The sequence below is a fragment of the Tursiops truncatus genome, chromosome 1, assembly GCF_011762595.2.
Source record: "Tursiops truncatus isolate mTurTru1 chromosome 1, mTurTru1.mat.Y, whole genome shotgun sequence".
In the NCBI taxonomy this organism is placed as follows: Eukaryota; Metazoa; Chordata; class Mammalia; order Artiodactyla; family Delphinidae; genus Tursiops; species Tursiops truncatus.
In genome coordinates, this window is record NC_047034.1 from 108,161,049 (window position 1) to 108,184,966 (window position 23,918).

The 23,918-nt window shown below is 37.1% G+C and overlaps 1 protein-coding gene across 1 annotated transcript in view; it reads right to left on the bottom strand.

Moving 5' to 3' along the window:
• Positions 1–23,831, bottom strand: part of CLCA1 (chloride channel accessory 1) — a 51,650-nt gene extending 27,819 nt beyond the window's left edge. The window contains exons 1-5 of the mRNA XM_004322347.4: positions 13,385–23,831; positions 8,851–9,079; positions 4,233–4,373; positions 3,915–4,062; positions 1,422–1,527 (exon numbers count right to left, since the gene is read on the bottom strand). Coding sequence (XP_004322395.1) covers positions 1,422–1,527; positions 3,915–4,062; positions 4,233–4,373; positions 8,851–9,012 — 557 coding nt within the window. The 5' untranslated portion in view covers positions 9,013–9,079; positions 13,385–23,831. The remainder of the gene's footprint in view (positions 1–1,421; positions 1,528–3,914; positions 4,063–4,232; positions 4,374–8,850; positions 9,080–13,384) is intronic.
• Positions 23,832–23,918: the final 87 nt, after the last annotated feature.

Consider the following 23,918-nt stretch of genomic DNA (forward strand, 5'->3'; position numbering starts at 1 on the left):
CTAGGAAGGAATAGGTACTAGTCAGCTTTTCTCTCAAGGGGATATACAACGTCTGTCTGGAAGCTTAGCAAGAAGTGGGAAAGGCAGATGTCAGGGCTGAATGGCATCCGTGGGCTGAGATTTGAGAGGTCCATCCAACATATGATCACGTCAGGAGTGGTCTCTGAGGTGCGGAGGGAACAAGCCAATCAGATAGACTGTGTATGGCTCTGGGAGGCACTTAGTGTCTTTTTATACCTAAAGTGACATAAGAGTGAGGGAAAATGTCATGGTAGTGGACCAAGCTGACAGAGTTTGAATGTAATAAAGAAAGGGGAAAATGGAGAGCAGTAATGCTCCTGTGGGAGAAAGGGGAAGCCAAGGCTGAGCTCTGAGCCCAGTGCAGCTTCCCTTGGAAACTGTGCTGAATAAAGACAGTAACCAAACCAAAGCTGAGTGTGTCTCCTTAAACAGCCATCAGGGGAGTCGAACTGGAAGCAAGAGTGAAGAGGCGTGTTGTGCCAGCTCTAGTCTTTAAAAAGAGGTGGTTGTTTTTAACTGAGGCATAAATGTGCAAGCTTATCAAATTCCTTTTCAGAATCTGTTGGAATAATCATTTAATTTTCTTCTTTTACTTGATATACTATATTAATTACTTACCTAATATCATAGCATTTTCAGACTTCTGGAAGACATCCTTCTTGACCTTAGGGTGTTTGTTATTCCCTTAATTATGCCAGGTGTAACTTACTATCCTTTTATTTAAAACCTTTTTAGAAAGCTGTATCTACAGAATTCTTTTTCATGCCATCTGTCAGGTTTTAGTATCTGAATTATGCTAGCTCTCTAAAATAAATTGGGAAGTTCCCTTTTACATTTTTACTAAAGCAGTTTGTTCCCTGAAACTTTTGATTGCAAGAACTCACCTGTAAAATCACAGCAGCAGAGGTACTTTCTAAGTGTTCAGTTTGCTTCCTATTGACACCATACAAGGTTTTATTCAAATTGGGAGAAGTTTTCTGTTTTGTTTTAATACTTGGACTGTCTTCCAGCTAAATTCCACAGTCTCTCACAGGCCCATTCAAACTGACATAGTTCACACAGATAGTATTCTACCCTCAAGGCACTGAAGCTTTGTTTATGTCACTGATTGTGATACAGGAAGATGGAGATACTGAACATAGCACCTGTGGATTTCTTCTAGTTGTACACACACACACAAAGAGGCAAATGATTTGTAGCTGCAGAGTAGAGAATTCAACTAATTAAGACACTTGTAAAGTGAACAAAAGTAGTAGTTTTATGGGAATCTGAAAAAGACGGCACTAAGAGTGAGAGATAGAAAATAAGACAAAAGACTGACATTTTTAAAGTAATCAATTCAAGACAAAATTGTTTGCAATTTAAAATAGTTTGTGAAAAGTTAATCAAAATATACATACATTACTGGTTTTTTTCTTTTATTGGATAAGTAGAATTTCTGGTCATTATCGTACTCGTTAAATACTCCCCATCGTAGATGAGCCCATTCATGGACAAATACCCTTCCTGTGAAAAAGTATTTTAAACACCTGATTACAATAAGAATGGTAAAATTACCCTCTTAAACTAAGAGAAAGTAATTCTTCTGAATGCTATTATGCTTTGCTATGTTTTTTTTTTTTTTTGATTAAAGTTTCGATTTCCTTAGAAGGAACAATCTGATACGACAATTGCACATTTCTGTAAAATATGACTGTTTATTTTGGATTATCAAGTGTCAATTAGGCACCTAGTAAGTGCAAGGCAGCTATTCATACAATGATAAAACAATTGCCCTGTCCTCACATAGCTCATGGTCTAGCAGATGACACACATCATTTTAGATAACTATAATCCTTAGGGGTGCAAGTGTAATGATGGAGGTCAGCACAGGCTGACCTATAGGGCAGCCAGGGCAGCACCCCCAATAGGTCCTTCTCCCTAATGACTCATATGTGGACAAACCTCAAGCCCTGCCTACTCCACATCTGCCTTTTTCTTCTTTGACCTATTCTCATCTTTCCAGTCTCATTGCCAGTTACTTCTGAGCTACTGCAACACTCACTCAACTGGCCTCCATGTCTCCAGTCTTCAATGACTCCGCTATGGTGCTCAGGGTTAAGTCCAACTTTTCAATATGCCTACAAGGTCCCTGATGATTCAGGCCCTATTCCTCTCTGCAGCCATATTTCTTGCTCTTCTCCACACACTTCCAAAACTCCATAATGACAATGGATTCTTGAACTCCTTTTACTTTCTAGCCGCGTCATGCTCTTGCTCATCTCTGGTCGTTTTTACATATTTTTCCTTGGTTTGGAATACTCTCTCCCTATCTCTGACTGAATAACTCCTACTCTTCTTTCAAAATTAGGCTTATATCCACCTAGAAGCCTTCTCTGACATCCTCAAACTGGTCCAGGTACCCCTCCTTATCACTTTCATTATATTCCATTATGGCGTTTATCATGTTATATTGTCATTGCTTCTTACTTGCCAGTCTCTCACTACAGACTCTTGTCTCCATGAGAACAGGTACCATGACTTCTTCACTGACATGTCTGGGCACATACTGTCTAGAACTTAATAGATACTTAGTATTTGTTAAATTTGGATGAATGTTAGTGACTTATGTACAGCTCAGTTTTTCTGGAATGTAAATTCCCAGGTAGGCTGAATTTGGAAGGTTAAGTGAGGAGGTGCATGTTAAGTAACCCTAGTATCTCACATTAAGGATTTTAGATTGTTCTCAGTGCTAGGGAACAACTGATGGCCTCTTAAAGGGAAGGGAAGATTGTGAAGTAGCAGGCGTGGAGTCACAGTACAGAAAGGCGAGAGTATAAAGGAATGACATTGTATATGGTGACCCTGATGGCTGGAGTGGGCCCAGGAGCGGGTTGGAGCAGCTAAGCAAATCAGTTCAACACATATTTATTGAGCTATACATTGGCAATTTTCTGTTCATGTTATGGGGGTGTTGTAAAAGAACAACAAAGAGGTGTGTTTGTTGGACACTTCTTTCTGAGAAGGTCTGTAAAAGTGCTCTAGGGTATTTGGGAGTGGGGCATGCAGGCACCAAGTGCTATTTTGTTTGCTTGTTTGTTTTCTCTGCCTTGCCTATTTAAATGAAGAAAATCAAATTTGTTCTAATCTTTTCAAAATGGTAAAGAAACCTAGTACAAGTTATTAGTTAACCTAATTAGTTAATACTAATCACACTTGATTATACTTGGAAAGTACATATTATATATACTCCATTGCTGGTTTCTTTTAATCTTTTCTCCAAAGATTGCTCTATTTGGTTCATATGGGAATGCTAAATGATAGTTTGTGAAGGAAAATTTGGTTTTTTCTTTAGTCACATATTTTTGAGAGCTGAACAGCAAGGATATTCTGTCTGATACTCAAAGTGAGGTCCAAGGTCAGGCAGTATCAGCATCACCTGGGAGCTTGTTAAAATGCAGATTCTTGGGTCCTACCCCACACCTACTGAATCAGAATCATTTTAACAATCCGTTTATAGTATGAACGCACATTGAAGTCTGAAAACGTTATGCATGTTTGCCATCTGGTAGCCACTACCTGAATTGCAGGCAGGAGGTTTAATTTGTTCAGGTGTCTCCCCACAGAGCAATAGAAACCCAACATTGCATATTAAACTATTTTAGAGTTATTATCTGATACTAATATGAAAATTAAAAATATTATATTTACACATATATATATGCAGAATATGAAGAAAATAAATTTCTAACTGAGAAATGAACTATTTGGAATCTGTTTTACATGAAAGAAACATACTATAATAGTCTATTTTATGTTCTTACTCAGAAAGATAATGCTATTGTTGATCCATTTGCAACGTAAAATTATTAAGTTATGAGAAATATAACAGAATATTTCATCTCTACCCATACCTTGTGGTCCATATTGAAGCAACTTTTTTCCTGCTAGGAACCCAGGAGTCAGATAAATTTTATTACCCTTTTCTCCACAGCCTCCCATATGCTCAGTATAGGGTCCATCGTTACCTGTTGGATTATGTTCAGCAACCAGAACATCAGCCTGAAATTTAAGAAAAAGGTTTCGTCATTACAAAATTTCAGCAAATGAATTGACCTTACTTCACACCAGCATGTTCTGAAACAATTTTATTCGATTCTAGAATATTTTGAAGAAAAAAATCTGAGTCACAAAAGAAAACCAAATTTGAAAAAAGAACTTGATATTCTCACATTTTTGTAGGTCTCAAGTTTGGGTTTCACATATTCAGGTTTTGTGTTCCAATTTTGAGGAATCAAAATGGCAACATTTTTGAAATAGAATCTTTTTTCTGTAGCTTCAAACAGATATGGAGATGCCTCGGTCACCATATCCTGGTCGGGGGAGGGGGGAACAGAAACAAGAGCATTTAATGACAGAAAAAAAGATGAAATTACCAATTATTCAAATTTACATCTGTATCTCACATTTCCAAAAACTAGCTATTTATCAGGCTTGGAAGAGGAGATTATTTTGTTAATAATAATAGCTAGCCTTTTTTGAGATTTTTTACCACATGCTCTGTGTCACAGTGTAATGGTTGACAGTGAAGACTCCAGAAGCAGACACTAATCCCAGCTGCACCACTTATGGTGGGACATCAGAAATTTCCTTGAAGGAGTTCCCTGGCAGTCCAGTGGTTAGGACTTGGCGCTTTCACAGCTGGGGCCTGGGTTCAATCCCTGGTTGGGAAACTAGAATCCCACAAGCCTCGTGGCGTGGCCAAAAAAAAAAGAAAGAAAAGAAATTTCCTTCAGCCCTCCTGAGCCTCAGTTTCCCCATTTATAAAATGGAAAATATTACAGTGACCAGCTCATAAGGTTGTTGTGAGGATCAAATGAAGTCAAGAAAGCATTTGGAACCATGTCTACTTAGCACAAGTGCTTATCAAATATTAGCTCTTAGTTTCATTTTATATGATCCTTTGAGGATCAGTGAACCTTTAAGGGAGAAACTGAGAACTAGAGAGTATTATAGTCTCAATATCTCACACCAAGTAGTAGTGGAGAGAAACTCAAATTAAAATGAATACAACTTCAACACCTGCTGACTCCTGTAATAATTTGGGGGCTAACTAAATGTTATGATAGTATCTGTTTTTAGTATAGCACTAAGTGTTAGATATAAGGAAGTGGCATAAGTATATAATCTCTTTTCAAATTATGCCTAAATTTATTTCTCTAAAACAAAAGAGCTGTAGCATTAAATTATAAATGCCTCTGCAGATTCCCTGAGATGCATCATGACAAGATAGTATTGATAGAAAGGGTATTACAAGATATTTATTATAGAAAGGGAAATTGAGTCTATTAGGGCTGAAAATCATTGAGAAACACAAAAGTGAGTGTAGACAGAGGGAAGAAGAGGACTGAAGACTGAGCTCCAGGAGCCCCAGTATTCAGAAGTGGGAAGAGGAAGAGCCAGCAAAGGAAACTGAGAAGGAGCAGCTGGTGCACGGGAAGGAAATCAGAAGGCATAGCGTGTGAGTGTTTCAGGAAGGAGAGAGTGATCATCCGAGTTGAATGCTGCTGAGCAGTCAAGGAAGATGAGGACTCAGAACTGAGCAATGAATTTGGCAACCTGAGTAAACCATTTTGTGCAATGACGACAACAGCTCCATATGAGTGAATTCAAGAGGGTGGGAGGTGAGGAAGCAGAGGCAGTGAAAACAGACAGCGGGTCAAGAAGTTTTCCTACAAATTAAAAGGGAATTGAGAAATGCAGCAGTAGATGAAGGAAGACTGCAGGGCAAGGGAGTTTGTTTGCTTTTTTAATGGGAACTATTATATGTATATGCTAATGGAAAAAAAAAAAACCTGATAATGCAAGAGAAAAAAGGGATCATTGCTGGAGGAAAGTCCTTGCTGGAATAGACCAGAGTGACTAGGCTCCGATGTCTAGGAGGTTGGTCTTAGGAGCAGAAACAGTTCATCACTGTATGGGGAAATAGTACTTGGGTACTGATGCAGGGGTGAATCCTGCTCTGTTACTTGCTAATGGGTTAAACTTGAGGAATTTATTTTGTCTCCCTGAGCTTCAGTTTCCAACCTTTCACATGGTGATAATAATGGTTGCCTTGCTAGTTTTATAAAAGCTCTCCAAATGATTTGCATCTCCTTCCAAAAAAAGCCAGATTTTAAACAATTGCTAGGAGAATTTAACATTTTATAATTTTTTAAAATAAAAATACTGAGCCAATATCACCAGAAAGCTGAAAAGTAGGTATAAAACTTCCTATGTTAGAGTATTATATTACAATTTGACTTGTGAAATGTAAATTTTCAGTGTCTCCTAGGAAGACGACTAAGCAGCATGAAATGTCTTCTATGTTTTAACAGAAACATTAATAATGAATCTTTGCTTTGGCATCTGTTCCATATTTTGAGAAAGTGACCTCATATCCAAAAAGACACTTAATCTTTTGAGGTTTGAAGAATGTTGAGGATGAAGTTTATAGGATGGGCTGGTAATTCCTTAAGGATAGGGATAGTATATTGTTCACCACTGGATTCCTGGTACCTGACATAATGTAAATGCTCTGTAAATATTTGTTGGACTAAGGAACAAATGAATGAGTGAAGAGGTTATAATGAGGGGCAAACTCTCCAGGAGCACCAAGACCAGAGATACCTGGGCTCCCATACATTGAGGAGGCCCCAAACGACTCCTGTTGTTTATCTTTCTTGTGTGGTGTGTGTGTGTGTGAGAGAGAGAAAGAGCGCTTCTCCCTGATTCTCACTCCCTCATCTTATGACCTGTGCTCCCACTGCTTATGCAATACTGATGAGAGTGTAGTCTCCCTGGATGGAACTGCTGCAGCGCCACCTGCCGGTATTGCAGGTGGAGAGACGCTCGGACTGCCCTGCTGAAGCAAGTACAATATTTAAGAGCTGACTTAGAGGCTTCTGCTCACACAAGGACACCCGGGGGAGAGTCTCCCCAGAAAGCAGAGACTGAGGGATGACCAGGAAAGTGGCAAAACCCACAGTGAGGTCCCTCGACTGCAGGTCTGGAACATCAAATAGGAACTCACTTTTATTAACTACTCAGTTAGGGACTCTGAGCACACTATTGCCCTTAAAAGTGCTCCTGTGACAAAGAAACGTGGAAACCAACCTCTGTCATACCCAACTCACTTAGGGCTCATAACAAAAAACCAATTTAATAATTGTAAGGAGAAGTATATTTCTCAGGAGGAACCCCCCAAAGAGAGTGAGGTGAAAGTCCTTTTGCTTTTGCTCTAAAGCACCATACAAATACAAATTACCACTGTCCTTAGAGATGCTAATGTGCTCCTTCCCACATGTCCCTGAGCACCACTGACTGTCCAGCCGGAGACAGAAACATACTGGTCACATTTTCCTCCAACACTTTCCTGGTCTCTTGCTCCAAGTGGCTATTTCATTTTTTTCTGATGCCATTCCTAAGTTTAGAAGCAATCAAAGACTCACCCAAGTTTTCTGATTGTTAAGAAATTTCAGAAGGCATGAATTTCCCTTTCACTGATGGCAGTAATATCTGATGGTCTTCTGGTTTCAGCAGGTGAACTTCCTCTCCCCCTCAACTGCTGTACTTCTCCAGCCCCAAACTCCTCTTCGTGGTAGAGATGGTTCTCTCCCCAAACTCCATCTTTCTGGGTTTGCTCCTGTTCAGAGCAAGGAACCTTTCGAGGAGACCCTTGGGGCCCTTGCCCTATTAACTTCTGAGCTCACACTCAGGAACTTTGCCCAGAAACAAGTCTCAGTCCCTTTGGCTTGGTGAGGAATGATGAGCTCTTTCTATCTAGGATTAAAAGTAGACCTGGGGACTGATGATTTGCCTACCATTTATTGAGCTCTTACTGTGTACCAGGCACTCTGCATGCATTTTTAAAGTTTTTCTAAGTTTTTTTTTTTAAAGTTTTTCTAAGTTTTTGAGATAATTTTAGACTTAACAGATAACATGCAAAAAATGTACAGAGTTCCCATATACATTTCACCTAGCTTCCCTTTTATGCATGCATTGTTAATCCTCACAAAGCCCTGTGAGAAAGATACTTATTATTATCCCCATTTTATAGACCAGTACTTCTTTTCATTATGCAGCACCACCTCTGTGTGTGCTACAGCCGCTTTCCAGGATGGTCTTTTATAAGACATTTCCCTCATATTCTTTGCTGTTTGCTGTTGTACAAAACCTCTCTAATCCCTCTATCTTACAACAGTTAGGTGCCTCTGCCTGGACAGGAAGAGTCCTCTTCCCTAATTTTTCCTTCCCCTACAGAAAAAGCAACAAGTGAAGTGAGGCTGCTTAGCAGCCCCAAGAGGACACTTTGCATTGGGGCTGGGAAAATGCAGGGTTTCCTCACACTGTAAGGGTCGGGCTTGTTCTTAAGTTAGAGATTTGCATCTTGGACTCCTATATTAGAATTGCAGAGAAGCAGGTTACAATTAGGAGGATAAAAGGAGACTCTGATATGAGCCAGTGGTAAAATCAGGCAAAGGAATTGCCCTCTGCGCATCTCACAATATCTGCCAAATGTAGGCTCTGCCTTGGTTGCAGAACTAAATAATTTTCAATGAAATCATTTATTAAGTGCCAACAATATATCAAGCTCTGAATTGTGTGCATTGCATTTATTATCTCATCTCTCGGAAGAATCATAATGGTTGTGTTATTATTTCCATTTTATAGTTGAAGAAATGAAGACACAGGTATAAAAAAAAACTTGCCAGTGTCACGCAGCTGGAATTAGAGAACTCACGTTTCCTCTATCACAATATTATGCTTAATTTTTCAAAAAAGCATGGATAATTACCATTTACGACTTACCTTTATTTGTTGAATGAGTGTTTCATCTTCTGGCACATTAGGGTCAACTGCAATGACAATGCCTTCATAGCCATTATTATTCAGCTGAATGAGTGAATCACTCAGGGCCCCTTCCAGAAGGTGAAGGACCAAGATGAAAACCGAATTCTTAAATGACCCCATTGCTGTACATCTGCCTTTGGGTTCTCTCTTTGGAAAATGTTAGTTATGGAGGCATCTTTCTTTACCCCTATATATATGGATATGTAAACGCACAGTTTTCCAAGTTATCAGAGGTGGTTTATCACAGGACTTTAACCCCTTGACCCCAAATTGTTTCACAATTGGATTTGTCACCACTAGGAGGAATGCTAACTATAGCTATCATTATGATAACTATAATTTCATCTCAAATTTTGTGTACTTTTAAATATTTTATTTTGAAAGGAATATTAGCCTTGCCTTCACCTTTGCCATTTCCTGGGAACAAGGGTGGGGAGCCACGTCTGGTTGCCTGGAAGGACTCACAGCTGACAAGCAGCTTTGCCATTGAAAGATGTTTACTTCTTACAAATGTTTGTCCAGCCAGGGACACTGACCCACCCAAATCCACCCTCTAACCCCTGCCTGCCCAGTGGAGGCCTGACTGTTCTGCGTATTCAGTATGCATTCATTAAGTATAAACTGTATATCCAGTTATCCCTCATGGTGGTCTTTATTTTTATCGTCTTCGATCTTTCTGTAACCTCAGCACCTCTCGTTACTCCCTTAGACAATCTACTTGCACCAAAACATTAGCAAGCCACATTAGATATTATTGAATATTCTATAATGAAAAGATAAAATTTATATCTCACTGTGCAAGGGAAACTCCCTCAAGTTTCCTCATCAAACCTCTATTTCACTATTCCGTAGCTTCTACTGCCCAGTAAAATTCAAATTAGCATTCAATTATTTTACTGAAATTAAATGTCTCTCAGAACATGAATAGTGGACTGCCAGCTACTGCATAGATTATTTTAAGTTTGCCAAATCTCAGTTGAAAACTCAAATTGGTCTACCAATTCAAATTGGTCCTATATTCAAATTACTTGAAATATCCCTTCATCTCATAACGTCATTTGATCTTCACACAGTGATAAGCATCAATTTCATCTTGTCTGTCTTTGACACTCACTCATAAAAATTAAATTGGTACTTGTTGCTAACAATTAGTACTTATTGCTTAAGTATGTAATCTTTTTTTTTTTTTTTTTTTTTTGCGGTACGTGGGCCTCTCACTGTTGTGGTCTCTTCCGCCGCGGAGCACAGGCTCCGGACGCGCAGGCTCAGCGGCCATGGCTCACGGGCCCAGCCGCTCCGCGGCACGTGGGATCCTCCCGGACCGGGGCACGAACCCGTGTCCCCTGCATCGGCAGGCGGACCCTCAACCACTGCGCCACCAGGGAAGCCCAAGTATGTAATCTTTAATCAATCAAAAGTGAAGCATTGGAATAGAGTGGAAGTACTCAATGATAAAATAGTTGTCCAGATAATCTAAATATACTTTTATATAAAAATAATTTATTCAATTCTTATTGAATAAATGTATGCATTTATTATACATATGTCATAAAATATTTTACATTTTAAAATATCTCATACCCCGCCCCCCACTATACGTGTATCTCCTGGGTTCCCTAGAAAAGAGAGTCTAAGACAAGCTTATGTGAAAATGATTTGCAAGCTTAATCCCAGAACAGTGAGAGTGAGAAAAAGGGGAAATGATTCAGGGAAGCCTGGGAAGCAGTGAAAGGTGCTTACTAAGCTGGCTCTGGAATAGTAAACAGACCCAGCAGGCCACCCTGCAGGTGCACCTGCCCTGCTTTCTGGGATGTCTCCTAATGGGCTATAGGAGGAAGGAAAAGTGTTTGGCCCCTTCTCATCTCCTACAGGTGATCACCCTTCTGGCTGTGTCACCCAGCCCATTCAGCAGCTGCTTGGAAAGAAAATCCTATGCCCTGTGGTGTATAAAGAGCCGAAGATTCCAGGTGGTGCCTGTTGACCTCTGGTAGTAGAACCACTTGGACCTACAAGGAGTAGGTAGTGACTGAGGAGGAGTAAGTGCCCATTGGGTCAGGCGGACAGGTGGGGCCAAACAACCCTAAGGAGCTTCAATAAGATGAGTCCAATACAATTTACTTCTTGAACTGCTCAGATCCACTCACGTCCTTTCATTCTATCTAGCTCCAATATTATAAGTTAAGGCTGGAATTGGGGGCAGGGGCACAAGCTGTCTCACTTTTTCCCTGAGAGAGGGTACAAGCCCTCTCATAGAATCATTCATAGAATCTCCTTCGAAGTGCTGGCCAATTGCAATCTCCTAAAATACCCAAAGCGACAGAGTTATTGAAATAAATCACAGTGCCTGCTGCTATAGCTGGTCTCAAGGCCATTATAGATATGTATTATCTCCTTCCTTCATCACCAATTTCCCTCATTTTTAGCCAGCATTTTGACTGATCTGTGTTTGTTTGGTTTTTTTCCTATTGGTATAACCCAGCCTTTCCTTACTGAGGGGTCTGAGCCTTTAGTTGCCTTGCCCTTGCCGGGCTGTGGCTGGTGCAGGTGCCTATGACAGGGGTCACCGGTATGACAGATCCAGATTAGGTGCCTCCTCATATTTTGTGTGGCCTTCCCTGCTGGCTGGGCCTTGGCTGCTCCCTCAATGGAGAGTCCTTGCTGCTGCCTCGGTTGCCTCATCTCCTAACACCACTGGCTCTTTGCTTCCCCAGGGAGAGGGTGGAGTTTAGCATGGCCTCCACTGGACAGGGTGTGGTGGCAGCCCAACTCTCTCTGGTGCCCAAGTTCAGCCTAAACAGATTCACAGAGGCTTTGGCTCACATAAAGCATCACCCCATGGCACCTGGGATCCGACTTTGTCAGAGGCAGTGCAGATGGGCCAAATGACACAAACCAGAGGTGCAGGGAGTTAGCACCCTGAGAGACAAACTTTCACCAAAGTTTATATTTCCAAATCCCAGAAGTCTTTGTTGTATACCCTTCTAGTCAAAAACCTCCGAATGGTAATTGCGATACTGACCTCCAACGCCACGCTGATTAATTTTACCTGTTTGTGTACTTTATATAAACAGAAATATAAGTATGCCCTCTTGTATTTGGCTACTTTCACGTAACATTTTCTGCGTGAAATTCAGCCATGTTGTGTGTAGCAGTAATATGTTCTTTTTCCATTGTATTTCTTTGTAAAAATATACCACAATTTACTTACTGCTTTTGATGAACATTTGGATTATTTCCTGTTTGGGGCTATTTTAAATAACACTGCCATAGACATAAGCATTGACTTCAGTTGGGTACATACCAAGAGTGGAATTGCTGGGTCACAGGGTATATGTATGTCTAGCCATTGTCGATCGGCCAAATACTTTTCAAAATTGTTGTATTGATCCACATTTCTACCAGTACAGGGTACTGCTGCTCTTTACAATTTTGTCCACTCTGCGTGGGGTATAATCATATAGTACTGTGATTTTAATTTGCATTTTCCCTGATAACCAATTTTGTTATACACCTTTTCATATAATTACTGGTCATTTGGATATCCTCTGTTATGAAGTGCCTTTCCAAGTCTTTTTGCCCAATTTTTAATCAGGTTAGTATTTTCCTTGTTGATCTAGAGGAATTCTTTATATGTTCTGGGTATTGAGTTCTTTATTGGATGTATGTATTGCAAATATCTTTTCCCAGTAGGTGGCTTGCCTTAATGGGTCTCTTGGATGAACAGAGGTTCTTAACTTTAATGGAATTCAATTTAATTTTTTATTTTATGAGTATTGTTTTTGGGGTCATATTTAAGACAACTTTCCCAAGTTCATGAAGATGTTATACAATATTCTATTCTAGAGCTTTATTGTCTTATCTTTCACAATTAGGTTTGTGATCTATCTCAAATTATTTTTGTGTGTATAGTGTGAGGTAAAATTCAAGATTTTTGTTTTGTTTTCCTCTCTGGATAGCAATACATGCAGATCATTTATTGAAAGGACCATCATTCCCCCCCACTGAATTGCAGTTGTGCTTTTGTTGTGAATGAGTTGACTGCAAGTGTGCAGGTCTGTTTCTGGACTCTATTCTGTTCTATTGGTCTATATGACCAGGCTTACCTCAATACCATATTGTCTTAGTTACTGCTGGTTTGTAAGTCTTGATATCTGGTAATATAAACATTCCAGATTTGTTTTTCTTATTTCAAGATTATTTTGGCTATTTTTGGTCCTTTGCATTTAAATATAAAATTTAGGATCAGCTTGGAAATTTTACCAGAAAAAAACTCCTGAATTTGACTGGATCACATTAAATTTATATGCTCATTATAATACATTAGCTAAATGACACACCCATCAGTGCCATGACAGCTCTGAGGTCAACCATAAAAGGCCAAAAAGTGGGCGGTGGCGCAGTTCCTGGAAATCTCTACCCCTTCTCCAAAATAGTTGGAATAATCCTCCACTCATTAGCCTATGCAATTACCCAGCCCGTAAAAACTAACCACCTCATATTTCGGGGCCTCTCGCCTTCTGAGATGGCCCACACTCTGTCGGTAGAGTGTATTTATTTCTCCCAAGGTCATTCTTGCCTTTTTGAGATGGACTGCATTCTATGGAATGTGTATCTCTCTAAGTAAGTCCACTTCTTACCTAAAAAAAAAAAAAAAAAAAAAAAAAAAATTATACATCAGTTTGGAAAGAATTGACTTGTTTATAATATTGAGTCTTTCAATCCATGGACCTGGCATATCTCTTCATTTTAAGTTTATTTACTTGATCTCAACCATGTTTTATAGTTTTAAGGGTAAAAGTCTTTTGCACCTTTCATTAAATTTATTTCCGTGGTTTTTAAAAGTTTTGGGGGTGCTATTATAAATGGTATTTTTATAAAATTTCATTTTCTGATTGTTTATTGCTGGTATATAGAAATATATTAGATTTTTTTGTACTGACCTTTCATCCATGGAGCTTGCTAAATTCATTATTTCAGGTAGTTTGTAGATTCTTTTGGATTTTGTGTTTATAATTATGTCATCTGTGAATAATAACATGTTTACTTCTTCCTTTCCAATCTTATATCTTTTATTGTTTCCTTCTCTTATTACACTAGCTAGGACCCCCCAGTACAATGCTGAATACAGGTGGAAAGAATGGGTATCTTTTTTCTTGTTCCCAATCCCAAGTGAAAAAGCATCCTATATTTGGCCATTAAGTATGATATTATCTAGAGATATTTTGTAGATATCTTTATCAGACTAAGAAAGTCTCCTTGTATTTCTAGTTTGCTAAGAGTTTTCTTTTTAAAAATCATAAATAGGTTTTAAATTTTATCAAGTGCTTTTTATGCATCTATTGAGATTACCATGTGATTTTTTTCTTTATTCTGTTAATATGGAGAATTACACTGGTTGAGTTTTCAATGTTAAATCCCTCTTACATTCCTAGAATAAATTCTTGAATTTATTTATTTATGGGCTATATAAAAAGAAGTGTGTTGCTTAATTTCCAGACACTTGGGGAGTCTCTAGTTAATCTATTATAGATTTCTAGTTTAATTCCACTAGAGTCAGAAAGAATACTCTAAGATTTAAATCATTTGAAATTGGTTGAGTCTTATTTTTTGCCTCAGCTTATGGTCTATTTTGGTAAAACGTTCCATGTGCTTTCAAGAAAAATATTTATTCTGTAGTTGTTGGGTTACAGTGTTTTATATATGTTAGGCCAAGTTAGTTAATCATGTTATTCAAATTGTCTCTTTTCTTACCAATTTCTTGGCTGCTTGTTCTTTTAGTTGCTGAGAGAGGTGTGTTAAAATCTCCAATTATAATTGTGAATTTGTCTGTTTCTTTTTCCTTTATTCAGTTCTATCAACTTCTGCTTTATATATTTTAAAGCTATGTTCTTGGTGCAGGCAAATTTAGGATTGTTATATAATTATCATCACAAAAAGTTTTTTCTATCTCTAATAATACCTCTTGCATCAAATCTACTTTCATTGATATTAGCTATGGTATACTGGTATTTTGAATATTGAAAAATTAAAAAAAAAACTAATATAACACAGTTAGCACAATGCCTGGCACATGGAATTTATTCAATAAAGTATCTTATCTTTACACTTCTTCTTCACTCCCACTTGCCCAAACCTTAGCCTTGAAGGGAAAAATTGGAGAGGAGCCAACAAGATGGAGAAAGCCAGGGCTTTGCATTAGATGGCATCAAGTAAGAATGACCAAGGTATATTTGTAGGATATTGATGTTTAAGAGGTAGTTTTAAGCTCTCTGCCATGTAATAGTTCAATATGACTCCTGTTTCCACCCCCTAGTTCATTACCTACTTTAGTAATGGTAATAAGGCCATAAGGAAACAGGTAGTCATACATTTTTGATGACATAAAAATTGGTATAAATGCTTTGGAAGGAACTATGCATCAAAATTTAAGTGTGTGTATCTTTCAACATAGCAACTCCATGCTAGGAATTTACCCTGCAGATAGATTCACACAGGTGCACTAGATTATATATACAAAGAACAACTCACACAGGTGCATAAGAGTATATGTACAAGGGTAATATAATTTGTCCCTCAAAGCATACTTTATAATAGCAAGAAGTAGAACTACCTAAATGTCCATTAATAAAGGAATAATTAAACTTATTTGTTTAACATCTATTTTGTTTATCACTTCTTACTTAAACATCTGTAGTTTTAATAATAGCATGAATTACTTTTGTAATTGAAATAAATTCATACATAAAACTAAAATATTGGACTAAAGACTATCATTTAGAAATCCTAACATGTCAGCATTGGAGTGGTAGTTCTGTCTTTTCTACTCTTAATTTCTACTCTTAATTTCTAATTTTCTTTACTCTTGCATTTCACACTCTTCTTTTTCTTTTATCTTCTTCATGCTCTTGCTTCTTCTTTCCTATACTGGTGTGATGTAAGGTTATACCAGTTTTTTAAATGTTCCTTTTGGATGTTTACTAATTTATATTGCTTCCGTTTCATAAGCCAAGGATATCTTTCTATCGAAAGCAATTGCCCACTGTACTGAATAGCTTCCTCCTTCTTGTGCCCTCGAGACAAGTGTTCCCAGAAAGCAGCTTTTCGATAAGACTTAGCAGCAGGTAGCCTAGAGGAAGTGGGAGATAAAATTGGCCACCATCTGGGTCACTCTCCCCCCATCCAGGCTATCGTCTTGCTGATAAGAGCTGTGTATTCTAAGTGCAGGAGGGATTTATGGAAGGATGCATTTCTTTTGACCTTTAGGGACAAGCTCTAATTACCTCCATGCATATGAGCTTCTGTTTCTGTGCCTTTGAGTACTTGTCTCTCTATCATCATGTACTCTGTAATTGTATCCCTAACTTTCATATCTTATTTTGTCTCTCTCTTTGTGCCTGAGCTATGCATTTTCTACTTCCTATGGTAAATGCAAACTAAATTAGATTCTCATTTCTTCAGAGCCCACTATTCATCTCACTTCCCCTCTGCTTCTATTCCCTGTTTCCCTGTATTTTACATTCACAGATCATAACACAGATCTTAACACATAATGCAGCATCCTCCCAACTTTATATCCATTCCCCTTCTTTATTTTTCATCAGTTAGATTTTCTACCAGCCTTATGAATTCAATCCTCTAACATAGACCATCTTCACTTTATTTAAACTATTTTTTTCTATTCTTTTTGTCTTCTCTACTTCATTTAAATCTGGTTCAGTTTTGTTCCCCCTTTCCCCTTCACTAAGGCCACTTTTTCTTGTATTCAGGTGTCAAATGTCCTTATGAATGATGCCTTTCTCTTCCTCCCTATAAGGCAAGGTTTCTCAATCTTGGCACTATTGACATTTTTGGCTAATTCTTTGTTGTGGGGGCTGTCTGGTGCCAGGTAGGATGTTTAGCAGCATCCCTGGCCTCTACCCACTAGATCATACCCCAAACTATGATAATCAAAGTAGTCAGCTGACATTGCCAAATGTCACCTGAGAGAGTAAAATTACTCCTGGTCTAGAACCATTGCTTGCTAAAAGGGAAAGATACAATAAATTCATTCATAGTGTTTCTTTTGATGGAACATGTAAATGCAATAAAATGAACAGATCAATTGCAAATAGGTAAATGAATTTTGACAAAGGTATACATACCCAGTCAACCACTATTGCAATCAATCCCTATAGCATTTTCATTGCTCCAGAAAGCTTTCCAGTGAATGCTCACACGTTTGCTCTGAGACAACCACTATTATGATTTCTATATCCAGAGATTAGTATTGTTCTTGAACTTTTAATAAATGGAATCATACAGCCTGTGCTCTTTTGAGTCTGACTTCTTTAGCTCAACATAATGCTTTTGGGATTTCAGGTATGCTGTTGCATGTATCAGTTGTTCATTTCTTTTTGTTGCTGAGTGGTGTGCCATTGTGGATTCATACAAATAGCAAAATTTTGTTTTATCCATTCTTTTAATAGAAACTTTTGTTTTTTACAGCTTGGGGCTATTTTGAATAAAGTGGCTATAAAAATTCTTGAGCAAGCCTTTTGATGGACATATCTTTTCATCTCTCTTGAAGTGGAATACCTGGGTCATGGTTTAGATATATGCATAACTTTTAAGAAACTGCCGGGCAGTATTCCAAAGTTGTTGCACACTCACCAGTATAAAAAAATTACAGTTGCTTCACATCCTTGTCAACATTTCTTAGTGCCAATATTTATAATTTAGTTGTTCTAGTGGGAATGAAGATGTATTTCATTTATAGGTATCATTTTCAATTTGTTGATAACTGATGGTGTTGATTGCTTTTTTATAAATTGAAGTATAGTTGATTTACAATATTAGTTTCAGGTGTTGATTGCCTTTGTATGTGCTTATTGGCTATTTATATATTCTCTCTTGTCAAGTGTCTAAGTCCTTTGCCCATTTTTATTGGGTTCTTTGTCTTTTTATTACTGATTTATAACATTTTTATATGTTCTGAATATAACTTCTTTGTTAGATATATTTGTTGTGAATATTTTCTTCCACTGTAGCTAAACTTTTTATTATTAATGGTGCCCTTTGATTAGCACAGATATTTAGTTTTGATGCAGTCCAACTTATTATTTTGTCTTATGCTTAGTGTTTTCTCTGTTCTAAGAAATCTTTCTACACTATACTTGTAAATATATTTTCTCATATTTTTTCTAGAAGTTAATATCTTAACTCATATTTATATCTATGATCCATCATGAATTTATATTTTTACAAGGTAGGAGTAAAATTGCTTTCCCAAACATATGTCTAGTTGTTCCAACATCATTTATTAAAAAAAACTCTTCTTTACCCATTGACTTGCCTCTACCCATTGATTTGCACATGCCTTTATGGAAAATCTATTGACCATATGTGTGTCAGTCTATTTCTGGACTCTGCATACTGGGATGTGTTTTATGCCTAGCATAAACATGAGCACTTAAAAATGATATGTATTCTGCACTAGTTGCTTGTAGTATTTTTAAACGTCAAGGTCAAATTGGTTGATAATGTTGTTCACATATTCTCCATTCTTACTGAATTTTTCTGTCTAGTTACTCTACGATTGACAGTGGGAGATTTAAATCTCCAAGTTTGCTTGTTGATTTGTCTATTTCTCCCTTAATTCTGGCAGTTTTTGTTTCTGGTATTTTGAAGCTCTATTAATAGCTACATGCACATTTAGGATTGCTATATCTTCTTGATGAAATTTTTTATTATGTTGAAATGATTCCTCTTTTTCTCTCCTTTTTTGAGGTCTATTCTGTCCTATAATAATATACTAGCACCAGCTTTTTTTATGCTTGGTGTTTGCATGATATACCACTTTCCTTTTTCCCACTTTCAATTTCTATGTATTTATATTTAAAGTTCATCTGTTGTAAATTCCATATAGTTGGGTCTTGCTTTATTATCAAGTCTGAAAATCTCTTTTTAGTTGAAGAGTTTAGTCCATTTATATTTAATATAATTATTAATTTAGCTGCTTTAAGTCTACCATCTTGCTATATGCTTTTTGTATTCCCCTCTGTTCTTTGTTCCTTGCTCTTTCCTTATCTTCTTTTGTATTAATTGGGTAGTCTTAATGTTCCATTTTATCACATTTATTAGCCTTTTACATATACCCTTCCCTGTTACTAATAGGTGCCAAAAGGGGTTATAATATGCATCCTTAATTTATGTCTACCTCGAATTAATATCGTATGTATGATGTAAGTACCTTTAAACAGGATAATTCCATTTGTCACCTTTCTTTCCATTCTGCTCTTGTCATATATCTTACTTCTTTATGTTATTTATACCATAATACATTGTTTTTATTTTTGCTTTAAATAATTTATCATCTTTTAAAGGCATTAAGTAAAGAAAACCAATAATGTATTATATTATCTGCATATTTATCATTTCCAGTGATCTTCCTTTCATGCTGTAGATCTGTATTTATACCAGACATCATTTTCCTTCAGCTTAAAGACATTTCTTTGGTACTTCTTGCTGGTGAAAATTATTTCAGCTTTTATTTATCTGCCTACATTTTTAAAGATATCTTTGCTCAATATAGAGTTCTGTGTTGGTTTCTTTTAGCACTCTAAGATGTCATTTTACTGTTTTCTGGCCTCAATTGTTTCTGATGAGTAGTTAGTCATCTTTCCTATGGTATACCTAGGTGTTATTTTCTTTGTATAGATCCTATTTTAGGTTCACTGAGCATTTTAGACCTGTGGGTTGGTAGTTTAAATCAAATTTGGAAAAATTTCATCCAATATTTCTTTGAATATTTTTATGCCTTATTGTCCCTCCCTCTACTTCTGGGAATCATTTACATGTAATATCACACAGGTCATTTGGGCTTTTTCTTTTCTTTTAATGAAATGCTTCAGTTTAGATGCTTTCTATTTTCACATCTTCAAGTCATATGATCCTTTCTTCTGTAGTACCAGTCTGTTGTTGTTAATCCATTACAAATTTTTTTACATACATTGTATTTTTCAATTTTTAGGATTCTCACTTGCTTCATTTTAAAGACTTTCATATCTTTCCTGAACTTCTTCCTCTATTCATCACTTATATTTATCTTTTCCTGTAATTTCTTTATCTTGTTTATAATGTTATTGTAAACTAATTATCTGCTAATTCCAAATATGGATCATTTTTGGATCATCTTTTATTGACAGATTTTTATTCTTATTAATTATGGGACACATTTCCTGCTTGTCAGCGTGTCTATTAATGTTCTATTATATAGTGGATGATATGTTGTAGAGGCTTTGTATTATGTTATCTTTCTCTGAGTTATGTTCTAGCAATAGCTTAATTATTGGTGAATATAATCTTGATTCTCTAGAGACTTGGTTTTAGACTTTTTCAGAACAGATCTATTTCAGTTTTGCCCTTGGTTCTAGGGCATAACACTTAGTCTGTGGGTATGATACTTACCCCTAATCTGGAGTTTCAATGGAAACATAAACACCCCCTCTAACTTGGGCGAGGTTGTATTTTGGTGCAACCAATTTTAATCTTTGATTTAGAAAATGAAATCACAATACCAATAGATATGTAACAAAATGTTCACAGGAGAATTATTCATCATATTCCAAATTGGCTATTACTCAAAAACCTATCAATAATAGAAAGGATGAATATATTGGTATAGCCAAGCAATGGAATATTATACGCAATAAAAAATAATATCTACTGGTATACAAAATGTGGATGAATGTCATTAATGTAATGTTGAATGAAAGGAGCCAGACACAAAAGAATACATACCAAATGATTGAATTTATCTGAAGTTCAAAACAGGCAAAAACTAAGCCATGGTGCTAGAAAGTCATTCTTTGGTAAACATTGGGGAGGAGGTAGTTGCAGGAAGAGGTTAAGATATAAGTTTCTGAGATTCTGGCAATATTCTATTTCTTGATTTTGGTGTAATTACCAGAGAATATTCACTTGTGATAATTTATTGATCTGTACACTTACAGTTTGTGCATGTCTGTATATATATTATACTTCAATAAAAAACTTTAAAACCAAAAAAAAAAAACTTGGGTGAGGTAGAACCTTAAATTTTCTCTCCTCAGGACTGGGCAGTTGCTGAACTCTCTGTTCAGCTCTTTTAGGTGCTAAGCTCTTATTTTCCATTAAATTCCGTTGCAGTTTAGGACTCATCCAAGGATTGAGAGGATGCAGATTTGGGAACTTCTCTCTTGTAGTTACTTCCTTCCTCGGATTTCCTCCCTCAATATTCCACTGCTTTAGCAACCCAGAACTCTTACTTCTGACTTTTCAACCCAGTAAGACAGCTGCTTTCTGCTTGAGCTCTTTCCAGATGCTCTGAGCAAACTGGGAATGCCTTCTGGGGGAAAAGCTGGTTAAATGTGGATCTCACCTAGATTGCTTTCCTTTTTTCAAGGGTCATAACTCCTCCAGGTTCTAACTGCTTTTCTTGGTGTCCAGTGCCTTCAAAGAGCTGTGTTTTATATTTTTTCCAGAGTTATTACCGTTATCAGCAAGAAGATTAGTTTGATATGAGCAACTCTGCCATTGATTTATCACATTGTTTTAAATAAATGATATAGTTAGGGACCAACTCTTCCAAAATAATTACATTATAGCAGAAGGCAAAGCCTAAAGCAAATAAAATAATTTTGGGTAGGCTTTCTAGTACTAACACGCAGGTGCAAACATACTTTTGGAGCAGTCAGCATTGCACACATAAACAGCAATCTGCTCAGTGAATTCATCTCCTAAAAATCATCTCTCTCCCACTGAGATTTAACTTTCTTTTACCATCCATAAAAAGAATAGGGTAAAAATGGAAGGGATATTGTCCTCAATTTTCAGAACAAATTTCTATATACTGATAACAACAACCATCCTGGCATGTGAAGATAATAATAATACTTGCCTGTGTCACTTTCAATCCCTAGACTTCTCTTTCCTCTACCAGATAACTGAGAATCTGTCTCATATTTTTTCCTCCTCTTGCAATCTTGGATCAAATCTTCAGTGACGTCACTATTCATGTGGTATTCCACTAGTGACCAGTGCTTCACAGTTCCTCATTCTCTTTGACCCAACTCTTGTCTATTTCTATTCCTTATCATTTGTTCAGGATCAATGTCACCTCCTTTCCAGTGGCTCTGTTCTATTGACGATTTCTGGGGTCTCGAAATCAGTTATCTTCCCACATTTACCACATATTTCTTGTTGTCTAATGCTTCAGTCCCTCACAATCACTGAAGCTTGTTTACCCTATTCACTTGATGAGATCACCCTTTCAACTCTGCTATAATATATTTTAGTTTATCACTTTAACATCCTTAATCTCAGTCTTACCTCTTCCAATTTACTGATTTATGGACTTAAAGCCATTTGTTCATTTCTATACTGACAAAATTGGAGGAAAAGAAAAGAAAAAGCCCTGTTCCTTCAGCCTAGACCTGTTCTCCTGCTTATTAACCTTGAAGATTTAAATATTTCTAGGCATAATCCCTGGCATCTTTCCACACCTTCTTAAATAGACAGAAGTGAAGGAGCATTATGACAACCTGACTCTACTCCTATATACTCTGCCTTTAGCCAGCACAACGCTTTAGATTACTCCGTTAATTCTCCATGTTCCTGTCTATAAAATGAGGAAAACATCTGAAGACTTAAAGCCCACCACACCCCATCTCAGTATTTTACCAGCCCATTGAAGCTACAGAGAAGCAGATCCCACGCTACCAGGCTCAGTGGCAATAGAGGGAGGAGGGACTGACTGCTAAGTGGGGACTTGAAGTTCCAATCTGTGAAAATTTAGGCACTACCAGACTCAGCATGTTACAGGCCAGACCTGGGATGTAGTATGAACAGCAAGGAGGCAGCCTAGGTAGAGGTATTTGCTGGTCATTTTACTCCCCAGCACTGCTCTGAGTCTCTTCCTCAAGGTTTCATGCCCTCTTTTCATTCTTGTTCCAACTCCCCACAATTCCCTCCCCACCCCCCAAAACTTAATCTAATTGTCATTCTTAGTTGGTCCTAGTTATAAAGCAGTTCTATTCCACATTGTTGTTTGTATTTACCCAATAAAGTTTTAAGTTCTGTAATATGCAAAGCATGTGATTTTATTGCTCAGTAATCTTTAAAAAAATAAGAGCAAAATTAAATAAAAGATAATTTTTATTTCCTTGTGACATGTGCTTGCCTCTCTGTAGTCACCCTCCACCCCTGTAGGTTAATACCTGTAGGTAAATCACCCTTTGTGGGAAAAGGATTCCTGGAGTCTTATTTAAACAAAAAAAACAGAATCAGTTAAAAATTTCCAAAGGTCAGTCTCTCCCTGTGACCTCTTCTTTGTTTGAAATTGAATAAAATTATATAGTGTATGGATTGATATGTGTTAAAATAAGCTCAGAACTATGTCTTTCATTATTTACCTAAAGTCTTATGAGAACTATAACCATTTTCCTTGAATACCACCCAAGGCAAATAACTTGGAGAGCTGCTTTGATAAGAGTAGAAAGTTATAAACAATAAATTCAATAGGCCTCTGTTATAAAACCAGTGTCAGGGGACAAGGATAATACCTACATTTTAAGGTTAACTCTTATAGTGAACCAACATCTCTTTGAGCATTATCAGTGGGATCTATCTGTAGTATAGTTAACCAAATGGAAAGAGGTAAAGAACTTTACAATAGGCACTTCATATGTAAAATACAGGTTGATCTTTAGTCATCAACAAGCAACCTGTTCTGAACAGATAAAGGGGAATTAAAAATTAATCATACAACTAAACAATTGCTTCACATAGATAGTTATACTATATCATTCAGGCCTAACATCCTTTTCTCTACGTGGGTTATTTTTTGTCTTCAATAAGACAAGCTTTTATTGACTCTGATTCAATTTTGCCATTACCTTTGCCTTTAAACACATTACCTTAGAGAATAACTTTTATTTTTTTGTCCATAGCCAAAGCTTAAAGGTTTTCTAATTCCCTTCTGCCTCCATTAGTGTTATAAAAGATTTTTT